The sequence below is a fragment of the Pongo pygmaeus genome, chromosome 8 (genome assembly GCF_028885625.2).
Source record: "Pongo pygmaeus isolate AG05252 chromosome 8, NHGRI_mPonPyg2-v2.0_pri, whole genome shotgun sequence".
NCBI lineage: Eukaryota > Metazoa > Chordata > Mammalia > Primates > Hominidae > Pongo > Pongo pygmaeus.
In genome coordinates this window covers 72120968-72133747 of record NC_072381.2, presented here as the reverse complement: position 1 = coordinate 72133747, position 12780 = coordinate 72120968, and the positions used below count along the sequence as shown (strand labels likewise).

The window sequence follows — 12780 nt, the reverse complement described above, 5'->3', positions numbered from 1 at the left end:
ACATCTGAAAAGACACTTCTGGCAGGAGTCCTGGTTCAATCTTTCTGAAAAATAATTCTGTAAAATGTATCCAAAACCTTTTAAAAAGCTCATAGGTCTTGATAGAGAAATTCCACCTCTAAGAACCCAATCCAAGACTGAAACGGTAATTTACAAAGGTGTTTACCATATACTATTTCACTATTAATAGTGGTGAAAAATTGGAAGTAACCAAAATGTCCAATAATAAGAAATGATTAAAAATAGTTTATCCTTCTTTGCAGGGGATTTAAAAATAAAAAGGTTTATCCATAAAACATATTAGACAGAGATGGAATATTATATTATTAAAATATGATATTTCTAGACTGGGCATGGTGGCTCGCATCTGTAGTCTAAGCACTTTTGGAGGCTGAGGTGTGAGAGGATCACTTGAATCCAGAAGGTCAAGATCAGCCTGGACAACACAGCACGACACTGTCTCTACAACAAATTTAAAAATCATCTGGGAGTGGTGATGCGTGCCTGTAGTACCCAGCTACTTGGCAGGCTGAGACAGAAGGATCACTTCTTTGAGGTTACAGTGAGCTATTATAGTAACACCGCACTTCAGCCTGGGCGAGAGACCCTGTCTCTAAAAAAAAATTATATTTTTAATGACATGAGGAAACGCTTATTATATAGTGTTAAATTTTAAAAATCGTAAGACAAGTCGTGTATATAATACAATCCTAATTTGTTTTTTGGTTTTTTTTAGCCCACTTTAGTCTAAAATATGGATCATGTTTTAAAAATACATTTTCTTTTTGTTTATCCGTAGTTCAAGTTTTCCTACATATTAGTCATTATAGTACTAATATAATATGTGCCCAGTTAGAAACATTCCATCAAGGCCAGGCGTGGTGGCTCACGCCTGTAATCCCACCACTTTGGGAGGCCGAGGCGGGCAGATCATGAGTCAGAAGTTCGAGACCAGCCTGGTTAACACGGCAAAACCCCGTCTCTACTAAAAATACAAAAATTAGCCAGGCATGGTGGCATGCGCCTGTAATCCCAGCTACTCAGGAGGCTGAGGCAGGAGAATCGCTTGAATCCGGGAGGCAGAGGTTGCAGTGAGCCGAGATCATGCCATTGCACTCCAGCCTGGGCAACAAGAGCAAGACTCTGTCTCAGGAAACAACAGCAACAAAGAAATACACCATCAAAATGAAAAATGAATCATCTTTGCTTACCTGTTATTTAACATACATTAAGACCATTTTCATAGAAATCATAAGATACCAAAAAATAGAGAAATTAACTTAAAAGCCAAATCTTTTTCCTTTTTTTTTCTTTTGAGACAGGGTCTTGCTCAGTTGCCCCAGCTGGAGTGCAGTGGGGCAATCACAACTCACTGCAGCCTTGATCTCCAAGGCTCAAGTGATCTTCCCACCTCAGCCTTGCTACAGGCAAGCGCCACCATGCCTGGCTAATTTTTTTTAATTTTTAGTAGAGATGAGGTCTCACTATGTTGCCCCCACCAGTCTCCAATTCCTGAGTTCAAGTGATCCTCCTGCCTCAGCCTCCTAAAGTGCTGGAATTACAGGAATGAGCCATAGCACCCAGACAAATGCCAACTCTTAGGACTGTACATTTTTACACAAATATATATAACTCTTCTCCATTTTTCTTCTGTTTGTTGGAAGGACAATGTTTTCATTTTATAGGACATTATCCTGACACAGAATAGAAGATTTCTGGGAGAATTATTTTTGTACATTGGCTGTTTCTTGTACTCTTTTCTTTTTTTTGAGACCAAGTCTCGCTCTGTTGCCCAGGCTGGAGTACAGTGGTACGATCACGGCTCACTGCAGCTTCAACCTCCCGAGGCTCAGGTGATCCTCCCAACTCAGTCTCCCAGGTAGCTAGGACTACAGGTATGTACCACCATGCCCAGCTAATTTTTGTACTTTTTGTAGAGACAGGGTTTTTCCATGTTGTCCAGGCTGGTCTTCAACTCCTGGGCTCAAGCAATCCATCCACCTTGGCTTCCCAAAGTGCTGGAAGGACAGGTGTGAGCCACCGCACCCAGCATTGTATCTCTTTTCTAAGTGAAAGTACCAGTACAGTGTCTTATGATTATTAAAACCTTTTCTGCAAGCTGGTCTGCTTTGTGTGTTAAACATGCAAAGTGTTTACACTTACCAACTGATTCCTTTTCCATTCGTTTTCTTAGTCACTAATGCTTTCCAATGGTCATGAGTGCTTTTAATAATATCAATGGCAAAGTCCTATAATTTGAAGAGATTTGCATTACAATGATAAAAAGGTATTATTTTCCTATTATCAACATATCCCCAAAGCCTGATACTTTGTCTCTTCTGAATCATTTCCTTATTCTAAAAATGGAAGAGAATATTAAAGTGAATAAATAAACACCAAGACTGTGTTATGTTTCCAGACTTCTGTTTTGTGACTCTTTAGATGGTAACAATATGGTTAAATTATAAGTCTCAATACAAATGAGCCTAAAGCTACAGTTCTGAATGACATATTACCTTATCTTTAAATTCTGCATTAAATGCAAACTCATTTTCTGGTTTTCCATCAGGAACCTTATACCTTCTAAACCAGTCCACGGTAGCTTCTAAGTAGCCAGGTTTCAGCCGTTTGACATCATTGATATCTAAGAAGAGAAGAAGCATAAGATGACAGTGAGAATGATTTTTTTAAAAAGAAAGAAGAGAATAAGCAGATTTCAAGATGCACAAATAATTATATATTCAACAAAAATTCCAAGTACTTATTTTGAAAGAGCTGTGGAATGACTTATCACGGAAGTTCAAGATAACATTGGAGTGAAGCCCCTTGTTGAGAAGAGAAGCCATACACGTATACATTGAAAGAAAATCATCTAGTGTCTCTGAATAGCTCTGACATTAAGTACAGAGAACAATCAGTACAATAGTAATCTCTGATTACTGGTAAGGAAAAACCCTGTCTCTACAAACTGGTAAGGGCAAACAGCTGGTGGCTACATAATGAAACAACCAGTTTGGCAAATGTAGATAATTCCTATGAGAAGTGCACAAGATACTGAAAAAGACAGAGGTTATCTTTTTTTTTTCAGAGACAAGGTCTTGCTCTGTCACCCAGGCTGGAATGCAGTGGCCCGAAGAAGGCTCACTGCAGCCTTGACCTCCAGAGTTCAGCGATCCTCTCACCTCAGCCTCCTGAGTAGCTGGGACTATAAGCATGCACACGCCCAGCTAATTTTTAAATTTTTTGTAGAAATGGGGTCTCGTCATGTTGCCCAGGCTGGTCTCAAACTCCTGGGCTCAAGCAATCCTCCTGCCTTGGCTTCCCAAAGCACTGGGATTACAGGCTTGAGGTACTATCCCTGGTCCAGAAGCAGAGGCTATATGTCAGAGGATCACAACACTATTACATACTAAAAGATAAGAAAAATAGATTAGATTGATATCCATTGATGGGTTACGTATTAAATGTGACTAGACTTTGCTGGATAGTACAGGCACTGTACATAACAATACTTTAGTTCTGGCTGACAGAAAAGTGCACTGCTTAAAAAATTTTAAGTTTCTGTATAGCCATCAACAATGGCTAGCGTCAATGTCATCAAACTGCACTTCAAATAACAAACTCCTGCTCAATGCAAGCAAACAGAAATGCACATCCTAAAAAGTCAGTTAGGAAAAGTATTATGAGGAAGAGAAATACATTCAACAACAACAAAAGCTTATTTATATTTGTATAAGATAACATTGCTTCAATCCAATTTATTTATTTTTTTGAGACGGAGTCTTGCTCTGTCTCCCAGGCTGGAGTGCAGTGGCGCAATCTCGGCTCACTGCAAGCTCTGCCTCCCGGGTTCACGCCATTCTCCTGCCTCAGCCTCCTGAGTAACTGGGACTACAGGTGCCCACCACTATGCCTGGCTAATTTTTTTGTATTTTTAGTAGAGATGGGGTTTCGTGTTAGCCAGGATGGTCTCGATCTCCTGACCTCGTGATCCACCTGCCTCGGCCTCCCAAAGTGCTGGGATTATAGGCGTGAGCCACCGCGCCCGGCCGCTTCAATCCAATTTATAATCTGCATAAAGAATAGCATGCATTCTATTATCATAATATCACTAAAAGCATGGAAACTTTACAGAATGCACTGGGAAATGTTTAAGCACTAGTAAATTTCAAAGAACTTATAATTTACATGAAATGTGTCACCTGATATAGAAATAATTTGGAAATCCAGAAATCCAACATGCAAATGTTGACGTTTTCCAATACCAGAAACTAATTCTCCAATTATTCAGACACCAACTGGGTGCTCAGTAATTCACTGTGATTCTGATACTATTTACCTGGAGTTAGCATCAGATCTCAAAGGTTAGGGGCTCAGTCTCACAAGACTGCCCCACTTCAGATGCCTCCTGTACTTTTGACTATCAGCTATAAATTAGGGGTTTCTACAAACCTCTCCCCAGGTTCCCTAATTTGCTAAAATGGTTCACAGAACTCAGGAAAACACTGAAGTTTAACATTTCGTTATATGCATACAACTCAGGGACAGCAAATGGAAGAGATGCACAGGGGCAAGCTATAGGGTGGACAATAGACACTGCCTTAGGTTGACATTAGGGAAAGCTGCATACTACTTGCACCATGGGACCAGCCACCCCGAGAAAGTTTTCAGGGTTCTAATAACCTGAACTGCAGGAAAATAATGCCTTAGTAAATGAGTGCTGACAGAGTGATGGGCTTGGCTTCACTAATCGTGGCCACAGCATGCCAAGTTCTCTTGTATAAGAAGTACGTTGGAAATGCACACACGGACCAACAGAAGAGAGCCGTACCACCAAGTAGTGAACAGATGGTGTGAATGCACTCTCACCTTTCAAAATTGAAACGAAACATTAAAGGATTGGCATTCTTCCAGTCCTTCTTCAATGAATTAACACAGATGCAAATATACATCACATCATTTTGAGGGAACATGCTCTCAAGGTGACTCTTATCGCTGCTGACATTGACCTCCATCACCTGGCTGAGGCAGTGTTTGTCAAGTTTCTCTGCTCTAAAGTCATCCTCTCCTCTCCCTTACCCACACTGTACTCTTTGGAAGGAAGTCACCAGGCACAACTCACAATTAAGGACCTCCTTGAGAATGGAGTATCTGCATAAATTATTTGGAATTCTTCTGCTTTGAGATTTGTCTATTCTTCCTCATTTGTCTATTTATTCAATCATTTATTTGTCAGTATAGACTCATGGATATTTATTTTATGTTCCAGGTTACATTACAGTACTACTTTATTTTCTTGCTCAAATTGTTCTAGCTTTGGCAACTCCTATGTATGTACCCAAGAATAAAAACATAAGTCCACACAAAAACTTGTACAGGAATGTTCATAGCAGTATTACACAGCCAAAACAACCCAAATGTCCATCAACTGATGAATGGATAAACAAAATGTAGTATATCCACACAATGGAATAATATTCAACCATAAAAAGGAGTACTGACAGATGCCACATTATGCAATATGGATAAACCTAGAAAACATTGTACTAAGTGAACGAAACCAGAAAAAACAACAACAACAACAAAAACCCACATATTGTACCAGTCCATGTATATGAGATACCTAGAATAGGTAGGATAGGCAAAGCTATAAAGACAAAAAGCAGATTAGTGGTTGCCAGGGTCTGGAGAGGAGGAGGGAATAGGGAATGACTTGAACTAGTGGTGATGGCTGCACAACCTTGTGAATGAATGAAATGCCATTCAATTGTACACTTTAATTAAAATGGTGAATTTCATGTTCTGTAAATTTTACCACCAAAAAAAAAAGGGAATGAAGTGCTGATACATGCTACAATACGGATGAACCCTGAAAACACTTACTTCACTAAGTGAAATAAACCAGACACAGAGGCCACCTATATGATGCCATTTACATGAAATGACAGCATAGGCAAACCCATAGGCACAAAGTAGATCCGCAGTCATCAGGCACTGAAGGAAGGGGGACAGGGAGTGATTGCCCATGGATACAGGATTTCCTTTGGGCTGATGAAATGTTCTGCAATTAGAGAGTGGTAATGGTTGTACAACTTAGTGAATATACTAAAAACCACTGAATTGTACATTTTACAATGGTGACTCTTTGATATGTGAATATCTCAATTAAACGTTTTAAAATAAACATACCAACTGAGTGCTGGTATGTGGGGAAGGAAAGGACCAAAAAAACAGTAAGAACCTACCAGATTTTTTCTTTCCTGGAATGAAGGAGAAAGTTTACTTAGTTAATTACAAGTGCAGTCATAGAAATAATGCTTGTCCAGTGCTTTGTTCCTCCATCCTTTAGCAGTTTGAAGGCAAGGGCTTACAATTCTGTCATTATAGGTTAAGTATGGTGGTGCTTACAAATCAATTAAAAAGACTTCAGACTTTTCAAATTTTCTTACCATTATAATTGGCTGCATCAGGATCATCCATATTAATGGCAATGACTTTCCAGTCGGTTTCCCCTTCATCAATCATAGCCAATATGCCTAGAACTTTCACGCCAATTATTTCACCTCTTGCACATACCTGAGAGTCAACAGCCAAAGTCAGGACAACATTACAGAACCAAACTCTAGAAGACAGTTTTACTTGGCTAACAGGAAATAAGAAAGAGGCCAAGTTCTTGAGAATTTACCTGAAGATTGTTCCTTTAAGAAAATTTTAAGAACCTAAATGAGTAAATGTTTCATCAGTCCTATTGAAGTTGAAAACAGGACTTATAGGTCCTATTTTCTTCTAGGTCATAGGGAAACCAGTACATAGCTCAGGGTAATCAATGTTTTTTGCATTGTCATTGATTATACTGAAGAATAAGTCCTCCATAGTCTCAAATACGTATCTTAACATGCTTTACCTTTTATCTTATAAAAGTCATGAGTTAAGCAAGTCATACAATGACTTAAAAACTTTATGACTTAAAAAACAAAATGATAACTTTGTTTTTAGTTGTTTACTATTTCTCTGAGCCTGAGAGAGACACAAAGAAATAACTATAATCAGAATCTTAGAACAACCCTACTTGATGGAGGAGTTACTACCATGGATCTCCAATTCATGAGGTTGTTTGGTTCGGGTCAATTTACTGATCATTCTAAATTGTTAGGCAAGATTTGCCATGTATTGAGAGGGAATTTCCCTCCTGGTACCTTTCACCTATTGACTAATTATCCATCTTCTAAAGCAATGCAGAACATGTCCAGTTCTTCTAGATATATGTTCAATCATACATACATAGACACGTTTTTTTCAGACTAGGTTTAAATGTAAAAATTATAATATACAAATGTTTAAAATGCAAGAGAAGCCTTTAATACCAAAGAGACATCATTATTTCACTAATATTCATGCATTTTATTCACAGTATTTTTTAAAGTATGAAATTTGGTATACTTTATTAATATCTCAACACTAAAGAAAAAAATGTCACATTTCATTACCTTGCTTCCAATTTCACACACATCAATTGGGTCATTGTCACCACAACAGCCAGTATGTTTATCATTGTGCCCTGGGTCTTCCCAAGTCTAAAAAAAATAAGACAGTGTATATCATTCCTATACATACTGACAAAATGGATCATGTTGAGAATAACAGATAACATCCTATGACTCTTCAGCTATTTTTTTCTCATTGTTTTAGTTCTTTATTCGCATTTAAGAATCTTAACTACACACAAGAGTTTCAATTAAATGCTGTAGCTCCTACTACACATCTAATGCTAAACTAAACTTAAGCTTTAAAACAGATAATGATCCTATTTAAAACAAGCAAAAGCCAACTACTCAATAACTGAGACAACAGGGAAACACAAATATAGACCCAAACGTTTACTTTAAAGATGTGTGGTTTTAGGCTGGGTATGATGGCTCATGCCTATAATCCCAGCACTTTGGGAGGCTGAGGCGAGTGGATCACCTGAGGTCAGGAGTTTGAGACCAGCCTAGCCAACATGGTGAAACCCTGTATCTACTAAAAATATAAAAATTAGGCAGGCGTGGTGGTGCATGCCTGTAATCCCAGCTACTTGGGAGGCTGAGGCAGGAGAATTGCTTGAACCCAGGAAGCAGAGGTTGCAGTGAGCCTAGATCATGCCACTGCACTCCAGCTTGGGCAACAGAGCAAGGTTCCATCTCAAAAAAACAAAACAAAACAAACAAACAAAAAAGAAAACAAAACAAACAAAAATGTGTGGTTTTTTTCTTTTCCTTTTTTGTAGAGACAGGGTCTCACTATGTTGCCCAGGCTGGTCTCAAACTCCTGGGCTCAAGTGATCCTCCCACCTTGGCCTCCCAAAGTATGGGATTATAGGCATAAGCCACTGCACCTGGTCTTAGATTTTCTTTATAATAAATTCCCAAAACAGAAGTAGATAGGCAATAATAGTAAAATGGAAAGGTTATGTTCTTTTTCTTTCTTTTTTTTTGAGACAGAGTCTTGCTCTGTCGCCCAGACTGGATGGAGTGCAGTGGCGCAATCTTGGCTCACTGCAACCTCTGCCTCCCATGTTCAAGCAATTCTCCTGTCTCAGCCTCCTGAGTTGCTGGGATTACACGTGTACGCCACCACGCCTGGCTAATTTTTGTATTTTTAGTAGAGATCAAGTTTCACCATGTTGGCCACACTGGTCTCGAACTCCTGACCTCAGGTGATCCTCCCACCTTGGCCTCCCAAAGTGCTGGGATTACAGGCATGAACCACCACACCCAGCCAAAAGGTTATGTTCTGATGTTAAAAGTATCATCACTGACCAGGAGCCCGGACTGAAAAGTTTAACCAGAATTTTCTGGAGCTTTACATGACTGGTTTTCTTTCCTTCCTAAATTGTAAGCCAGAGTCCTTGCAGAACATCTCACAAAAGAACTGATAGCCTGTGCTAGCCAGGATGTTAGGTTTAAAATGTAGCCGTTGCATTGGTTCTTTTTTCCTCCAACTAGAACACATTACTCGGATTTGTTTGTCTACTCAGCTGGAGTAAAGGCAAAAAGATAAATGAGAAGGGGGATAAAGGGAGACCACATCTAACAAATCCAACATTAAGAAAGCAAAATCCAACCCACAGAAGAGTAAGTATTTCAGCAATGTTCTCCTACAAGGATGATATATCAAGACTAAATACTATTAATAAATCAACTGAGGCCGGGCGTGGTGGCTCATGCCTGTAATCCCAGCACTTCGCAAGGCCGAGGCAGGCAGATCACAAGGTCAGGAGTTTGAGACCGGCCTGGCCAATACAGTGAAACCCCGTCTCTAATAAAAATACAAAAAATTAGCTGGGCGTGGTGGTAGGCGCCTGTAATCCCAGCTACTCAGGAGGCTGAGGCAAGAGAATCGCTCGAACCTGAGAGGCAGAGGTTGCAGTGAGCCAAGACTGTGCCACCGCACTCCAGCCCGGGCGACAGTGCAAGACTCCGTCTCAAAAAAAAAAAAATTCAATTAAAGTATAAGGTGAAACACTGTAATTAAGACAAACAAATGACTTTGTGCTTACCTAACAAGCTAGAAGGGTCAGACCTAGGTTCTACTATCTTATGGGTTGTTTCATAGTAGGTTCCATTTAACAGACTTCATTGTTAATAAAAACAAACCATTTATCAACAGCAAAAAAATTAAACTGAATATTTAGTTAGTGTCTCAGTATTAAATTTCAAGTGCCACAGCACTGGCCCAGCCAAATCAGAATTAAATAGGTGTCATTTACTCATTATAGACAAGATCCTAGTGATTCTTCATTCAAATATTTAAAAAGAACCTGCTACATACTGACATTGTGCTGGGAATAAATTGGTAAACAACCCTTCTCAAAAGGTTGACTATTAGGCCAGACGCGGTGGCTCACGCCCATAATCCCAGCACTTTGGGAGGCCAAGGCGGGCGGATCACAGGTCAGGAGATCGAGACCATCCCGGCTAACACGGTGAAACCCCGTCTCCACTAAACTGCAAAAAATTAGCTGGGTGCGGTGGTGGACACCTGTAGTCCCAGCTACTCGGGAGGCTGAGACAGGAGAATGGCGTGAACCTGGGAGGCGGAGCTTTTGCAGTGAGCCGAGATCGCGCCACTGCACTCCAGCCCGGGTGACAAAGCAAGACTCCATCTCAAAAAAAAATTTTTTTAATAAAAAAAAAAAAAGGTTGACTACTTAAGAAAAACATGATCCTTTCATTACTTTACCTCTCATTACGTGACCTGAAGAAGAGGGAATCAAAACTCTAAACATAAAGTCAGCAGCTATGACAGCTCGTTGTGTGCAGGTGTTAAATGCTTTGTTTTTTGAAATAACCATACCACCTACATACTGTGAATAGCTCAGGGAGGCGATATGAACGTCTCAAAGAGAAAGAAAGGGAGGCAAGTTAGGTAAGCTAGGAAGTGGCCACCTTGGGATTTGAACTCTGGTCTGTCTGGTGCCAAAAATCAGTGCTTCTGACTACTACCATACACTCTTTCTTGACTGAATAGACTTGCAACTCAGTCTGTAGAGAATTTATATAGCTTATTACCAGTCCAAAAAAAAAGAAATATTTCAGAAAAGAATAAACGTTCAAATCTGAATTTAAACATTGTAAATATTTAGTTTATCTTGAAAATAAGTTATTTAAGGAAGCATTCTGAGTTAATTATCCCTTCTTATGTTTTCAAAATCTACCATAGAAAAAACTCTCCACAGGTATTCAAACCTTTTTTACTAATAGCAGTAAATTAATATTTAGTAAGCTAAAAAGTACATTGTCAGCAGTTGCATGAAGACATACCTGAGGGATGGCACCATAGTTCCAGATATATCCTTTATACGGGAACAAATTCGCAACATAGCGAAGTTTTCCTTTTTTCACATCTTGTTTAATAGGATTTAAAGGGTCCTTTGTAGCAATCTGAAATAAAAAAATTTCAAATCTTTGCATATTTGGATGTGAAATACTATTCAAATAAGGATCTGAGGAAATGAATTATGGTATCCATGTTCCCTAATTCCACTTTAATGATATATTTTATCCCTAACACTTTTATAATTGAACTAAGGTGTTTCCATAATCAGCCATTAAGTGAAAGGTTATGTGAGGTATAAAGGAACTATCAAGAAGGGAAAAAAAAATTTACTAACTCTAGAAAGCAAAGACTAAAATTAGCTGGAATAAATTCTAATGTTTGAGTAATAAAAATACCATAATTTTTATTAAAAGGGCAAAATAAATATTATCCAATTTTAGTTTTCCTTCACAGAATTTAAAATTATTCAAATACTTGGGTATTTATTACACAAAAAAATGTGATTACTGTTAAGAGTTTCTGATATAAAATATGTTATAAATATCCATAACAAAAAGGCAATTATGGTAGGTATTATCAGAAAGAAACTAACACCATGCAACTGAAATTCCAATGAGAGTACCTGTGGCTAGGGTGACTAAGGAGGGGTCAGTGATGGGCTTACAGAGAGTAAGAGGAGAAAAAGTAATTCTAGGCTTTGGGAACATCGGAAGCAAAGATGTTGGGAAGAAAACTTTGGGGCATATTTGTAAACAGTTGAGTTTAACTGGAGCCCAAAGGGAAGACTAGTAGGCAATGGGAGATACAACTAGAAAATAGACTGGGACCAGACAGAGAAAAACCTTGACGTTCAGATGGTTCATCCTTGATCAAGTCAGTGTGACTAGATCAAAACCAATATCCTAAGTCTGACTCAAATGTAAGGTGAAATATTACCTCCATTTTTGCATTAGACCAGCGTGGTACTTCAACTACCATGTGGAACACATCCTGAAAAAACAAAGAGAAAGTGAGATGGTCACAGGAGCCAATTTGTTCTCTGAGGGAGCATGCACTATTTCTTCCAAAGTCAAACTGTTCATTGTATCAGATCTTTGAAGTCAATTGGATTTTCAACAGAATGAATCAAAAAAAAGAGAATGATGGATGAAAATAATGCAATTATAGGAAAATATTTATTATAGAATCAAGGTGGTCAGTATATGATTGCTTACTGTATAGTTCTTCTTAATTTTTATTTACTTTTAAATTTTTTATAGAGGCAAGGTCTTACTGTGTTGCCCAGGCTGGTCTCAAACTCCTGGCCTCAAGTGATCCTCCTGCCTCCACCTCCCGAAGTGCTAGGATTACAGGTGTGAGCCATCTCGCCCAGCCAACTTACTATATAAATCTTTTAACTTTTCTGTATGCTTTAAGTGTTTCAGAATAAAAACTAGCAGTGGAAGGAATGTTCCTAGGAAGGAAACAGTTCTTAAATAAACTTAACAGAACCTGTATCTCTGAAGAAGACCATCTTCAAAACATTCTCCAAAGGCCAGTGTTATTTCCTTCAGAGACACTGCAATTACTCAAAATGTTTTTAGAGCTTCTATTTCAGAGACAGTTTATAAGACAAACCCCAAGTCAGACTAATTACTTGATCATACTTTAGTTTATAAGATGAACCCCACATCAGCCTAATTACTTGGTCATACTTTAGTTTTAGCATCAAACAAAACTCATCAGCTTCATTATCCACATTATTCTCCCAATTCGGCTGTTTTTAGAAATAAAGCCCCCCTGAAAAGGACTTTGACCGTGAAGATAAGAGAATATGCTTTAAAAATATTTTAATCAATGATAGTTCTATTGTAATTGGCTTATAGCCTTAAACTGACTACTATAAAATGGATGATATATTCAGGAAGTAAATTCCCAGATGTGCAGTTTAAAAACACAATGAAAAAACAAACCATACTTTGC

General features: G+C 38.6%; 1 protein-coding gene across 1 annotated transcript in view; it reads right to left on the bottom strand.

Annotated features, from left to right (window-relative positions):
• The window catches only part of PPA1 (inorganic pyrophosphatase 1), a 30119-nt gene that overhangs the window by 4211 nt on the left and 13128 nt on the right, over window positions 1–12780 (bottom strand). The window contains exons 3-8 of the mRNA XM_054436960.2: window positions 11755–11808; window positions 10803–10922; window positions 7488–7574; window positions 6450–6576; window positions 2517–2644; window positions 2164–2249 (exon numbers count right to left, since the gene is read on the bottom strand). Of these exons, the coding sequence (XP_054292935.1) occupies window positions 2164–2249; window positions 2517–2644; window positions 6450–6576; window positions 7488–7574; window positions 10803–10922; window positions 11755–11808 (602 nt within the window). The remainder of the gene's footprint in view (window positions 1–2163; window positions 2250–2516; window positions 2645–6449; window positions 6577–7487; window positions 7575–10802; window positions 10923–11754; window positions 11809–12780) is intronic.